At 43.3% G+C, this 15,538-nt stretch overlaps 1 protein-coding gene across 2 annotated transcripts in view; it reads left to right on the top strand.

The window, feature by feature from the left end:
• Positions 1-15,538, top strand: part of TMEM62 (transmembrane protein 62) — an 88,369-nt gene that overhangs the window by 25,515 nt on the left and 47,316 nt on the right. For both annotated transcript variants that reach the window (XM_077261501.1, XM_077261493.1), the window contains exon 5: positions 2,140-2,281. In XM_077261501.1, the coding sequence (XP_077117616.1) occupies positions 2,140-2,281 (142 nt within the window). The remainder of the gene's footprint in view (positions 1-2,139; positions 2,282-15,538) is intronic.

Raw genomic sequence — 15,538 nt, 5'->3', positions numbered from 1 at the left:
GCAACCCAGGGGTTTATTAAAGCAAAGAAGTGGAATATTCTTGAATGGCCAAGTCAGTCACCTGATCTCAACCCAATTGAGCATGCATTTCACTTGTTAAAGACTAAACTTCAGACAGAAAGGCCCACAAACAAACAGCAACTGAAAACCACCGCAGTGAAGACCTGGAGTAGCATCAAAAAGGAGGAAACACAGGGTCTGGTGATGTACATGAGTTCAAGACTTCAGGCAGTCATTGCCAACAAAGGGTTTTCAACCAAGTACTAAAAATGAACATTTTAGTTAAAATTATTGAATCTGTCCAATTACTTTTGGTCCCTTTAAAAACAGGGTGGCACACGTTAAGGAGCTGAAACTCCTAAACCCTTCATCCAATTTTAATGTGGATAACCTCAAATGAAAGCTGAAAGTCTGAACTTCAGCTGCATCTGAATTGTTTTGTTTAAAATTCATTGTGGGTAATGTATGTGACCAAAATTAGAAAAATGTTGTCTCTGTCCAAATATATATGGACCTAACTGTATATATATATATATGTATGTATGTATATGTATATATGTATATATGTATATATATATATATATATATATATATATACACTCACCGGCCACTTTATTAGGTACACCATGCTAGTAACAGGTTGGACCCCTTTTGCCTTCAGAACTGCCTCAATTCTTCGTGGCATAGATTCAACAAGGTGCTGGAAGCATTCCTCAGAGATTTTGGTCCATATTGACATGATGGCGTCACACAGTTGCCGCAGATTTGTCGGCTGCACATCCCAAAGATGCTCCATACAAGGCAGGATGGATCCATGCTTTCATGTTGTTTACGCCAAATTCTGACCCTACCATCCGAATGTCGCAGCAGAAATCGAGACTCATCAGACCAAGCAACGTTTTTCCAATCTTCTACTGTCCAATTTCGATGAGCTTGTGCAAATTGTAGCCTCAGTTTCCTGTTCTTAGCTGAAAGGAGTGGTACCCGGTGTGGTCTTCTGCTGCTGTAGCCCATCTGCCTCAAAGTTCGACGCACTGTGCGTTCAGAGATGCTCTTAGGCCTACCTTGGTTGTAACGGGTGGCAATTTGAGTCACTGTTGCCTTTCTATCAGCTCGAACCAGTCTGCCCATTCTCCTCTGACCTCTGGCATCAACAAGGCATTTCCGCCCACAGAACTGCCGCTCACTGGATTTTTTTTCTTTTTCGGACCATTCTCTGTAAACCCTAGAGATGGTTGTGCGTGAAAATCCCAGTAGATCAGCAGTTTCTGAAATACTCAGACCAGCCCTTCTGGCACCAACAACCATGCCACGTTCAAAGGCACTCAAATCACCTTTCTTCCCCATACTGATGCTCGGTTTGAACTGCAGGAGATTGTCTTGACCATGTCTACATGCCTAAATGCACTGAGTTGCCGCCATGTGATTGGCTGATTAGAAATTAAGTGTTAACAAGAAGTTGGACAGGTGTACCTAATAAAGTGGCCAGTGAGTGTATATATATATATATATATATATATATATATATATTAAAATAATTATTATTTTTTATTTTTTATTTTTTTTTTTTAGTTGTGGACAACCCTTTTAAATCCTATGATAGACTTGAACAACTGATGTCTTCCAGAAGCAGAAGATTCTCACCCTTGGGCCATCTGACATTGTTGCTTTGCTCTTTTCATTAGAATGGTCCTGAGCTGCAATATCGGATACGGTCCGCTAAAATTACTGGTTCTGGAAGAAAGCTGCCATGTTTTTTATTTTTTAGTCTGATACAACCCATTTGACCCGTTTCCAACATCTGCCATACATGTACAGCGCTTGCTGGGTGTTACTGTCAGCTGTGTTACACAGCCGACACCTACCACCTACCAGCTAACGGCAGTGATCAGATCCAGAGTCTGTCGGAGATGTTAAACCCCTTGAATGCCTCTGTCAATCACTGACAGTGACATTTAAGTTATACGATTCCCCTGCCAGCTAACAGCGGTGATCGGATCTGATGTTGATTGCGGATTTTTAACCCCCTTAAATGCCACTATCAATAACAAATGCTTTTATAAAAGCAGTTTCAAAAATTAAGAAAAAGTTCAATCACCCCAACTTCTACACATGTAAATTCTTTTTCTTCATTTACAGGAAATATTCAGGGTGGCAGAAAGAAGGCTCCTTCCACTATGTTCATCACACCCCTTTTGGAAATTATTCATTTATTTGTGTTGATGCAACCCTTACCCCAGGACCCAAGAGGCCTTACAACTTCTTTGGGATAGTTAATCAGGTAGGAAAGTAAATATTCTCCCTAAGATCTCAGATGAGAATAGGACGATCTTGGACAAACCAATCACGTTGGATGGGGCAGTGGCAGACATGGCAAATAATAAATCCCTATGCTATGATGGGATCCCCATTGAATTGTATAAAAAAAATATGGGGGTATACTGTTACCTAAACTTTGAAATAAGTTTCAGGAAGCCATTAAATCACATTCATTACCTATATCCATGCAGGAATCCATTATAGTAGTGATACCTAAACAAGATCAGGATCCCCTACAACCAGATTCGTATAGGCCCATTTCCCTTCTCAATACGGATGTAAAGATAATAGCTACGGTTCTGGCCAATGGACTTACCAGGGTTATTTCTTCTATTGTACATCAAGATCAGTCCGGGTTTATGCCAGAAAGGTCAACGGCAACTAACATAAGACGTCTATATCTGAATCTGCAAATGCCGGTTGATAACTCGGGGGATAGTCTCATTTGCTCCTTAGACGTGGCCAAAGCTTTTGACCGCATGGAATGGGGGTTTCCTGTGGTCAGTTTTACAAGAATTTGGATTGGGGCGAAATTTATAAAGTCGATAAAAATCTTACGTACTAATACTACAGCCAGGATAAGGGTGAATGGTTCCTTATCAGAAGCATTGGCATTTGGGAGAGGTACTAGACAAGGTTGTCCCTTGTCACCTTTGCTTTTGCATTGGTGATTGAGCCCCTGGCGATTCGGCTATGGAAACATTCTGGGATAGAGGGGGTTGGAAGATAAAATTGCCCTTTATGCGGATGAAATGTTATGCTTTCTAGCTAAAGAGTCTGCCGACAGCAATGGAGGTGATCCAGTCTTTTCGGACCTTCTCTAGGCTGGTGATTAATTGGTCTAAATCGGTGCTGATGCCATTAGATGAGAGGGGGTGTCAGGTTGTCAATCGATGTAGCTCTGGACTGCAACAGGTATCAATATTTAAATATTTGGGAGTGATGGTCTCACCTAATCTGCTAGATTCTGAAGAACTAAATTTGGCCCCAATCCTCACTAAGTTTACACGGAAAAGGGATGTGTGGTCTAAACTTCCTTTATCAGTTGTGGGGAGAGGCAATGTAATTAAAATGATATGGATGCCCCAGCTGCTGTATCTTCTTCACCATTCAGCGATATGGATGCCTTTTTAGGTTCTTTCGGGCTATTGAAGGGGTGTTTAGATCTCTGCTTTGGAGGTGTGGAACGGCACGTATTAAATTGGAAACTCTGCAGACGGGGGGGTTAGCGGTTCCTAACCCGTGGGTCTGTTTCTTGGCAGCCCAGGCTCAATATTTTAGAGGATGGGAGGATACAGGTAAAAATTTGTGAAAGGATCTCTTGCAGTGTGTGTGTGTGTGTGTGTGTGGGGGGGGGGGGGTTAAATAGCCTATTTTTGTATGAAGCACTAGAGAGTAACAAATTCAAATCTTCTCCAAAAAAAACTTCCCACATTATCATAAATGCGTAAAATATGGTGGAAAATAAGAGCTCCGCAACAAATAGTCGCTCACAATTTACATCAATATGGGACACCCCATGGTTAGTTAATGTGAGAAGTTTGGTGGGTTTTGGGAAGTGAAGGGAGAGAGGGGTGGTCCGGGTATCTCAGCTGCTAATAGATAATGCACAATTACAGGAGGAGTTTGATCTCCATCCAAAGGACTTTTATAAATACCTCCAGCTATGTCATGCGTCTAATGCAGACTTTACGGAGAGTGGTGTGAAGGTCTATGTACCAAATACTGTTATACGGTTAGTAGATCAAATAGTTCATCTGGGATAATATCGCAACTATATAGATCTTTATTAACATTAATGCTAAGCAAACACTCAATTCAGAGTAAAAAGATTTGGGAGGCAGAGATCGGCCCAAGAGAAGAAGGTCAATGGATAGAGATATTGGAATGGGTACCTCATCCCTTGTAGTGCATAGACTTTCTCAACTTTATTACATAAGGTGTATAGAACACCGGAGTTTGTGTGTAAGATTGGGGCCAGAGTAGACGCATGCTGTCCTAGGTGTGGGCTGGAGCCGGCTACTCTACTTCATATGGTGTGGTCATGTCCTAAACTGAAACGAGTGTTTCACTTTATTGGTGGTATTGGAAACGGCGCCCTTAGTTTGTGTGCTGGGGTATGTGGAAGATCTACAGACAACTAAGCCGGGCAGAATAGCTATAGCACGAATGCTGTATTTAGCAAGTAAACTCATAGCGCAACACTGGTTGGATACTGAGAGCCCAACAAAAAAGGAATATCTCTACAAAATCAACTGGTTTATAAGTTTGGAAAAAGGTGTGTACAAAAAAAAGAGGCAATAGTAATACATTTGAACAGCTTTGGGCTGCCTGGATGGATGAACCAGGGCTCTCGTTGAGGGAATTAGTGACATATAGATTGGGCTTGATTTTAATAAAGAGGATTACGAGAGATATGATCCATGTTTATCCCATGAGCAATAATAATGATTGCACGGCTAGAAGCTCCAAATTGAGATGTTTTCTTTCTAGGCATTACAGTGGTGATGACTATGTTTTGTCCTTTTTTTTTTGTAGAATGTAAATTTTTGTTTTTAACCCCTTAATGACTGCCGATGCACCTTTTAACGGCAGCAGTTAAGAGTACTTAAACCACAGCACCGCTTTTTAATGGCTCTGAGGTGAAGTGTACAGCGCCCCCCAGAGTCGGAACTTCTCCGGGGTCTTGGCTACCAGGGGTAGCTGAGACTCCAGAAAACATGATTCGGGTCGGTTTTTACCGACCTCGGTGTTGCAATCGCCGTTCTTATCAGTATAACGGCGACCGTAAAAAAATAAAGTTGGATTTTCCATTTAATTTCTCTCTCCTCTGATGTGATCGCACATCAGAGGAGAGAGAAATAGGGTCCCTCGATCACACCCCCCCCCCGGAACCTCTGATGTCCATGAATTTCTCCATGAAGTCCCCTGGGCCGCCGGCATCTTCTTCCGGGAGAAAATGGCGAGCGCATGTGCAATGTGCCCGCCGAGATCTGCCAACTGTCACCCGGCAACAACAGGAAATTTTTCCTATTGATTCATTTTGATCACTGTGATAGACCCTATCACAGTGATCGAAGTAAAAAAAAAAGTAAATACAACCCCCCTTTATCACCCCCTTAGTTAGGGAATAATAATAAAATATATATTTATTTCCAATTTTCCATTAGGGTTAGAGCTGTGCTAAAGTGAGGGTTAGAGCTGGGCTAAAATTAGGGTTAGGGCAAAAGTGAGGGTTAGGGCTGTGGTTAGGGGTACGGGTGTTAGGGTTAGGTTTGTGGTTATGGTTAGGGCTAGGATTAGTTTTAGGGGTGTGTTGGCGTTAAGGTTGCAGTTAGGATTTGGGGGTTTCCACTGTTTAGGTGCCACCATTGATTCCAGCCAATTTTGCGTTCAAAAAGTCAAACGGTGCTCCCTCCCTTCTGAGCCCTGCCATGCACCCAAGCAGTGGTTTACCCCCACATATGGGGTATCAGCATACTCAGGACAAATTGCACAACAACTGTGGTAAGATAATTTTTGTGGAGAAAATATGATTTTTTATTTTCACGGCTCCATGTTACAAAGTTCTGTGAAGCACTTTGGGGTTCAAAGTGCTCACCACACATCTAGATAAGTTCCTTGGGGGTCTAGTTTCCAACATGGGGTCACATGTGGAGGGTTTCCACTGTTTAGACACATCAGGGGCTCTGCAAACGCAACATGTCGTCCGATCTCAATTTCAGCCGATTCTGCATTGAAAAGGCCAAACGGCGCTCCTTCCCTTCCGAGCTCTGCCGTGCGCCCAAACAGTGGTTTATCCACACATATGGGGTATCGGCGTATTCAGGAGAAATTGCACAACAACTTTTGTGGTTCATTTTCTCTGTTTACACTTGTGAAAACAAAAAAAAATTGGTTCTGAAGTAAAATGTTTGAAAAAAAAAGTTAAATGTTAATTTTTTCCTTCCACATTGCTTCAGTTCCTGTGAAATACGTAAAGGGTTAATAAACTTCCTGAATGTGGTTTTGAGCACCTTGAGGGGTGTAGTTTTTAGAATGTTGTCACTTTTGGGTATTTTCTATCATATAGACCCCTCAAACTGACTTCAAATGTGAGATGGTCCCTAAAAAAGAAATGGGTTTTGTAAATTTAGTTATAAAAATGAGAAATCGCTGGTCAATTTTTAACCCTTATAACTTTCTAACAAAAAAAAAATGTTTCCAACGTTATGATGTAAAGTAGACATGTGGGAAATGTTATTTATTAACTATTTTGTGTGACATATCTCTCTGATTTAAGGGCACAAAAATTCAGGGTTTGAAAATTGCAAAAGTTTCAAACTTTTTGCCATATTTCCGTTTTTTCACAAATAAACGCTAGTCATATTGAAGAAATTTTACCACTAACATGAAGTACAATATGTCACAAAAAAACTTTCTCAGAACCAGTGAGATACGTTGAAGCGTTCCAGAGTTATAACCTCATAAAGTGACAGTGGTCAGAATTGTAAAAATTGGCCTGGTCATTAAGCAGCAAATTGGCTGTCACTAAGGGGTTAATTTAATTTGGGCCTTTCCATGTCCTATTTCCCCCCTTCCCAGGTGTTTTTAATTTTCTGTGTTTACCCGAAGCGGGTAATATGTTCGTGTACAATTTGTTGGAAAACTTCAATAAATATACTTTATTAAAAAATGAAAGTAAATATTTAATGGAATTGTCATGAAAAAATAATCATCTTTATCTGCCCTATTTAAAAAAAATGTCGGGTGGATGTCTTGTTCAGCATGGAGAGCAACTATAAAGACCTCTTCTGTCCTGCTACAGACAATCTCCTAATGTAACTGTGCACCATGTAATATGCAAATTGCCTCTTCAGAGAAAAAGAGAAGTTGAACTCTATAGCGCCACCTGTTGGAAGTAGCGATCCATCTAATACATCATTTTTCCTGTGATGTCACTGCAGGGAAGTTGAACACATACTGTTAAAGGGGTTGTCTCATGTTCTTAAAGAGAATCTGTCAGCAGGTTTCTGCTACCTAATCTTAGAGCAGCATGATGTAGGGGCAGATACCCCAATTCCAGCAATGTGTCACTTATTGGGCTGCTAGCTGTAGTTTTTAGAAAATCAGCACGAGATTATCATTAGAGGACTAGTAAACCTGCTGCCAAGTAGTCCATCCCCGCCCCCACCACTGATTGGCTGCTTTCTGTTTATGCACAGTGTACCCAAGAAGCTGCCAATAAGTGGTGTGGGCAGGGTTACACACAGCTCAGCATTCTTGAGAACTGCTAGATCTGCAGTAGAGGAAACAGTAATTTTATAAAATCTCCGGCAAGCAGCCAAGTAAGTGATACATCATTGGAATCAGGGTCTCTGCTCCTACATCATGCTGCTCTCAGATGTGGTAGCAAAAACCTGCTGACAGATTCCCTTTAATTGGTTAAAATTGCAACATTCTTGTTGCAATTTACCTCTTAAAGGGAATCTGTTACCAGTTTTGTGACATAGTAGCTAAAAAAATCACCTTATTCAGCGTCTGATATGCATTCCCTAAATCCTTATATAACCCCCTGACTCTCCTTGTATACTCCTGAAAACCGTTTTTAATTTCTCCCACACTGTATGGCAATCTTCTCAGTCCAGTCTTATCGATGTGGTTCAAAAAAGAGAAAAAAATCCAGCTTCCAAAAACTTACAAATTTATTAAGGATAAAAGGCAAAGTCCAGTCCAATCCAATAAATTACATAGTGAAGAGTAGCAAGCAACGCGTTTCGAACAATGGTATGTTCTTTCTCAAAGCTTTTGGATTTATTGGATTGGACTGGACTTTGCCTTTTATCCTTAATAAATTTGTAAGTTTTTGGAAGCTGGATTTTTTTCTCTTTTTAGGATTACTTGTTCACGTGATGACTACACGATATCCGTGCTTCCCCACAACACATGCCGACAGGTGAGCTGGTATATATTTTTTTCTTTTTTCTGCTATCGACGTGGTTTCGGGTCTTTCCATCCCTCCCATCGGCTGTTGCTCGTCGTCCTACTTCTTGGATAACGCCTCTTGCGTCATCCACATCGCTGTGCGACATCTCGCGCCTGCTCAGAAATTTTGCGTTATGCGCCTGCGCAGAATACTTCTCCCAACTGCGGGCTAAGCTTAAAAGCAGAAGTGTCCTGCGTCAGCACACGTACTTCCGGCTCATGTACTGGAACTATGGTTGCCAGCGCATGCTGGCGCAAAACGCAATATTTCTGAGTAGGCGTAATATGGCGCATGGCGATGTGGATCATTATCCATGTCAGGAGGAGGGCGACCAGAAGCCGGGAGGAGGGAGGCCGAAACCACGGCCATCGGACCAGATTGAGAATATTACCATACAGCGCCGGAGAAATTAAAAAAGGTTTTCGGGAGTATACAAGGATTTAAGGAATCAACACCAAATAACATGGAGTACAGAAAACACCAAAAAGGTAAAATAAAAACCAAAACAGTTTATTAAATCAAATACACATACAAAAAATGCTAGCCAAATAATAGGGCTATACACAAAAAAGGGGAGTAAGTATAGGGAACCTGCTGGCACAGCAGGAGGAGCGACGAGTGATACAGGTAAAGTAGCCAAGGGTGAAAATAGCAAACCCTAATAAAATGGGTAAATATGGGGTCATGAAACCCTAATGGGTGAAAAATAAAGGTGCTATAAATAGATACCATAGACACTGCCTAATAAGGCAAGTCCCCAATACCCCTACATGTCCCAAAGGTTAGCTACAACTCACCCATAATAACTAGGCTATAACTGGCTATTCCCCTTCTTGAAGAAGCATCTACGCGAAATGCGCGTCAAGGGGTCGCAGTGGGAGGACCTATATACTACTGGTTATTATGGGTGAGTTGTAGCTAACCTTTGGGACATGTAGGGGTATTGGGGACTTGCCTTATTAGGCAGTGTCTATGGTATCTATTTATAGCACCTTTATTTTTCACCCATTAGGGTTTCATGACCCCATATTTACCCGTTTGATTAGGGTTTGCTATTTTCACCCTTGGCTACTTTACCTGTATCACTCGTCGCTCCTCCTGCTGTGCCAGCAGGTTCCCTATACTTACTCCCCTTTTTTGTGTATAGCCCTATTATTTGGCTAGCATTTTTTGTATGTGTATTTGATTTAATAAACTGTTTTGGTTTTTATTTTAACTTTTTGGTGTTTTCTGTACTCCATGTTATTTGGTGTTGGTATATTGTAGAAGTATTACACTAGCTCATATACTTTGTTGCATATATGCATCTACGCAGGGAGCAGGGCTTTCGCCTTTCTCAGCCTTGGCATTTTTTTGTGCTTATTTTGATTATGGTTTTAAGGATTTAGGGAATGCAGAGCAAATGTTGAATAAGGTGATATTTTTAGCTGCTATTTCACAAAACTGGTCACAGGGTCCATTTAATAAAAGGACTTTAATTCTGTTGTTTACTCTTTATTGCCCAGGTGACCAGCCTCCTCTGCAGAGTGGCCGGTTACCTAGGTAAGGAGCGCAGGCCCTTTGCTTGCTCAATGCCTTGGAGCTTGCTCACAACAACAACGCTCTGAAGCTGGCTGGATCCTGCTAGCCTCAGTGCTCCTGCGCTTTTTCTGTTCTGCAGAGGTAACGTTGTCTCTGGCAGTTGCCCAGAAGAGCGCCCAGTTGCTTGTAAAAGCGAGGGAACATTTTTTTTTTATTATTTTTTTTTACCTGTATAATTCAAGGAATTCTTTTATTGGGTTTTTTTCTTTATCGCTTCATTGGGGGACACAGGTAACCATGGATGTATGCATCATTAAGGGTCCCTAAATTTTTTTTTCGAAAAATGCATAGTATGATGGCAGCATTTATATGGGGTCCGTCAAGACCTAAATTAAGTATTGGATCCCTGCAGAGGCCCCAAAACCAAGGATATGCGGTCCCTGACTTATATTTATATTATCTGGCTGGTCAGCTGCGCTACTTAAAACATTGGGTAACTCGGGGTGAACTTAATGCAGAAGCCCACCTCGTGCATTTTTTGGGTGGAAATACTCCGTGGGCAATATTGGAGGGTTCATACAGACCACCCCAAGGTTTGTTATTTGCGCATAACTTAGCAATACAGGTTTGGCCAGAAAGTAAACGCATTTTGAAATTTACCTATCAAATTGGGGAAATTCAGATATGGGATAATCCCAAGTTCCCGCACCTTCAGGATTTACAGGATCCGGTTCTCTGGAAACAAAATGGAATAATAACAGTCAGTTTTTTGAAAATGAAATTTTATTATCGTTCGAACAAATCCATGTCAGGTTCACAATTCCCCACAGAGATTTTTATAGATATTTGCAATTAAGACATGCTATAATGTATCAGTCCCCGTTTCCTAGAATGAGAATATCTAAATACCCACTGATAGTATTCTTATCGACCCAACGACCCAGAGGTGTGATATCCTCCCTTTATACCTTCCTGTTAAACTCTGAAATCGCATCCGCTCAGCTCGCTGTGGAGAGTAAGGGTACCATCACACATTGAAATTTTCATCGCTGCGACGGCACGATTCGTGACGTCGCAGCGTCGTATAATCATCGCTCCAGCGTCGTAGACTGCGGTCACACGTTGCAATCACGGCGCTGGAGCGATGCCGAAGTCCCCGGGTAACCAGGGTAAACATCGGGTAACTAAGCGCAGGGCCGCGCTTAGTAACCCGATGTTTACCCTGGTTACCAGCGTAAACGTAAAAAAACAAACAGTACATACTCACCCGTCGGTGTCCTTCAGGTCCCTTGCCGTCTGCTTCCTGCTCTGAGTGCAGCCGTACAGTGAGAGCAGAGCGCAGCACCGCTGTGATCTGCTCTCACTTTCCGGCCGGCACTCAGAGCAGGAAGCAGACGGCAAGGGACCTGAAGGACACCGACGGGTGAGTATGTACGGTTTGTTTTTTTACGTTTACGCTTGTAACCAGGGTAAACATCGGGTTACTAAGCGCGGCCCTGCGCTTAGTTACCCGATGTTTACCCTGGTTACAAGCGAAGACATCGCTGGATCGCTGTCACACACAACGATCCAGCGATGTCAGCGGGTGATCAAGCGACAAAAGAAAGTTCCAAACGATCTGCTACGACGTACGATTCTCAGCAGGGTGTCTGATCGCAGTAGCGTGTCAGACACAGCGATATCGTAACGATATCGCTAGAACGTCACAAATCGTAACGTCGTAGCGATGGAAATTTCAATGTGTGACGGTACCCTAAGTGGCGGCACCTAATCCCCTCTATCACTGATGATCAGTGGAGCGATATCCTAGAAGCACATACGATGGTGTCACCTGCTGCAAATAATAAATTCAGTTGTATATTCTTCACCAATCCTGTCTGACCCCAAGTAGACTACATAAATTTGGTAGAGGGGCAACTGATGACTGTCACAGATGTGGGGAATCGGGGGCTGATTTCTGGCGCCTTTTTTGGAACTGTAGGATTATTTGCAGATATTGGAGTGAGGTCTTGGATAGATTGGAGCGGATAATGGGGATACCGATCGAATGTAGACCGGAATTGTGCATTCTGGGGGTCGTGGATGAGGAGATGTGGGTCCACCATGATAGAGTATTTCTTCAGGAAGCTCTATTTATGGCTAGGAAAACGATAGTATTGAGGTGGATGGGGGGGGGGGAATCTCCTTCGATTAATCAATGGAAGAAACTTGTGAATGATGTAATTCTTTATGAAAACATACTATAGAGGAACAGAGGATGTACCCAGAAATTTCAGAAGATTTGGAAAAGGTGCTGTGTCTTGCCATTGACGAACCTGGCTCCTGGAGCTATGGTCTCTTCAGTCTTGCGGTTTAGTCCCTGATGTGTATGTCTATTCTAGATTGTGAATGTGATGATCTATGTAGGATTAATAACCCTTGTCTATTATAACCTGATCTGGTACGATCTTTAAAACATTGATAAAAACTCTGATTAGGAAGTTCAATGCCTGGTAGAATATATTATACTGAAGGTTATGTTTTGTTTGTATTCTTTATTATTGAAGGTACTTTGTCATAGCTATGTCAATGTTAATGTTAATATATGGATTATTTTGATGATATTCTATGATATCATATGTTTGTTATCTCATTTTGTGGAATCATTCAATAAAAATAGTGTAAAAAAAAACATGGGTGTATGCTGCTGTCGCTAGGAGGCTAGGCAAAGAAAAGAAAATAGCTCCTCCTCAGCAGTATACACCCACCGTCAGGCACAAACTACCTCAGCTTAAGCTTAGTGTCTGTAGGAGGTGGACCTGGATCTGCTATCAGATCCACATTTTCCTTTTCAGGTTCTCTGTGTGTGTTTATTAATCTTTTCTCTTTGTCTTTCAGGTTCTTCTTCTTAGGGTAACAGGGTATAATTTCTCACCCTGTTTTCCCGTACTTATGCGACTGAGAGAGCAGTGTGGTGTCGTCCACATCGTCCACTCTCAGACCAGCAGGCAGTACTTAATTCCCTGTCACCTTTACAGGTGATTCCCAGTGGCCAGTCCTTTGCCCCACCCCACCCCTCTCCTCAGAGAGGGCTGGGAGGAAGACGGTGGCCACCAGCGGTGACCTTCCCCCTTTCTTGTAAGGGGTTGATGCCGTCTTCTGCACCATCTGGAGACGGTGTGGGAAGGAGGATCCCTGATTCCAGCGACCCTCACCCACCCGAGGGCTCCTGATGCTATCCTCATCGCTGCAGAGGGACCGAGACTCACCAAAGGTATGTCTCCCTCCTCTCCCTTCTCAGCGGCAGGCGTCACACTATCCCTTCATCGCAAGACGATAGGGCAGGGTTAGTGGTAGGGAACAACTGCCAGCCGCGTCCATGTTTCCCATGGCCGGGCTCCGCACTTGCGGTCACTCCCCCCTCCCTTTGCTAGCCACACCCCTTCCCTGTTTTTCCTTTAGCCAGTCACCGGTGCGTGTGTAAAACGCGCACTCTTTTTATCCTATAGGAGGCGTCTTCCGCCTCTTCTTTTGAGCTGGCCACGCCCCCGCCGAACACACTTTTTTTTGTGCTCCTATCACGGAGCTTCTCCTTCCCAGCTGTTCTCGCCCCCGGTGTGTCAGCCAATAGTAGGGGGACCTTCGTTTTCACCAGCCGGCAGATTGTATTGGCTGTTCACGCCCCTGGAATGTCAGCCAATAGGACATGTGCGGATATACCGCCGTTTCAACCAGTGCGGCTGAACTGGGGCCCGGAGGCTCTGGGGGGCCCCTGCAGGCATTGCCAGCATTAGGGGCAGGTAGCTGCCTAGGGCCCCCGCTCCCCCAGGAGCCCCCAGCTAGCTGCAAATAACGCAGCTGGTATGGGGCCCCTGTGGGGCAGGGGGCCCGCCTGCCCCCAGCGCCGACTCCCCCGCCGCATTGAACTATACTGGCGTCTGCCGGTACAGTTCAAAGCAATGATGGAGGAGAGAGCGTCAGCAGACGCGCTCCCTCTCCCATCATTCCCTGCTCTGCCTCTGACACTGCGGGTGCGCGATGACATCATCGCGCACTCACCGTGTGCCAGGCTGCAGGGAGCAGTGCGGGCACAAGGAGAAGTATAGGAGTGTTTGTGTTTTTTTGTTTATTTTTTTTTTTTACTATAACAGTGAGTACTGGACTGTGGGGCCATTCTATGGCTTGGGAGATGCGGGCTGTGCTGTGTACTACGCGGGCTGTGCTATATACTATGCCGGCTGTACTGTATACTACGCGGGCTGTGCTGTATACTACGCGGGCTGTGCTGTATACTATGCGGGGTATATTATATTCTATGGGGGAGGCTGTGCTATATACTATGCGGGGTATATTATATTCTGTGGGGGAGGCTGTGCTATATACTATGCAGACTGTATTATATACTATGCGGGGTATATTATATGGGGGAAGCTGTGTTATATACTATAGGGGGCTGCATTATATTCTATGGGGGTTACATTATATACTATGGGGAGGTGGGCTGTATTATATTTTATGGGGGTCTACATTATATTCTATAGGGGGCTGTATTAGATTTTATAAGGGAGGATTGCATCATACTCTTTGATGGGGCTACATTATATTCTACAGTTATATGAAAAAGTTTGGGCACCCCTATCTTAAGCTTAATGTTTTATAAAAATTGTTTTTTTTGCAACAGCTATTTCAGTTTCATATATCTAATAACTGTTGGACACAGTAATGTTTCTGCCTTGAAATGTGGTTTATTATACTAACAGAAAATGTGCAATCTACATTCAAACAAAATTTGACAGGTGCATAAGTATGGGCACCTCACCAGAAAAGTGACATTACTATTTAGTAGATCCTCCTTTTGCAAAAATAACAGCCTCTAGTCGCTTCCTGTAGCTTTTAATGAGTTCCTGGATCCTGGATGAAGGTATTTTTGACCATTCCTCTTTACAAAACAATTCCAGTTCAGTTAAGTTTGATGGTCGCCGAGCATGGACAGCCCTCTTCAAATGATCCCACAGATGTTCAATGATATTCAGGTCTGGGGACTGGGATGGCCATTCCAGAACAGTGTAATTGTTCCTCTGCATGAATGCCTGAGTAGATTTGGAGCGGTGTTTTGGATCATTGTCTTGCTGAAAGATCCATCCCCTGCGTAACTTCAACTTTGTCACTGATTCATGAACATTATTGTCAAGAATCTGCTGATACTGAGAGGAATCCATGCGTCCCTCAACTTTAACAAGATTCCCGGTGCTGGCATTGGCCACACAGCCCCAAAGCATGATGGAACCTCCACCAAATTTTACTGTGGGTAGCAAGTGTTTTTCTTGGAATGCTGTGGTTTTTTTTGCCGCCATGCATAACGCCTTTTTGTATGACCAAACAACTCAATCTTGGTTTCATCAGTCCAGAGGACCTTCTTCCAAAAAGAAATTGGCTTCTCCAAATGTGCTTTTGCATACCTCAGCCGACTCTGTTTGTGGCGTGCTTGCAGAAACGGCTTCTTTCGCACCGCTCTCCCATACAGCTTCTCCTTGTGCAATGTGCGTTGTAGAGTTGACCGATGCACAGCGACACCATCTGCAGCAAGTTGATGCTGCAGCTCTCTGAGGATTGTCCTTGACTGAACTCACCATTCTTCTTCTGCCTTTCTGATGGTTTTTCTTGGCCTGCCACTTCTGGCCTTAACAAGAACTGTACCTGTGTTCTTCCATTTCCTTACTATGGCCGGGAAACAAGCGTTGAATGACTTCAATA

The sequence above is a fragment of the Ranitomeya variabilis genome, chromosome 1 (genome assembly GCF_051348905.1).
Source record: "Ranitomeya variabilis isolate aRanVar5 chromosome 1, aRanVar5.hap1, whole genome shotgun sequence".
In the NCBI taxonomy this organism is placed as follows: Eukaryota; Metazoa; Chordata; class Amphibia; order Anura; family Dendrobatidae; genus Ranitomeya; species Ranitomeya variabilis.
Note: the sequence above shows the minus strand (reverse complement) of the source record. Positions and strands in the feature narration are given on the sequence as shown.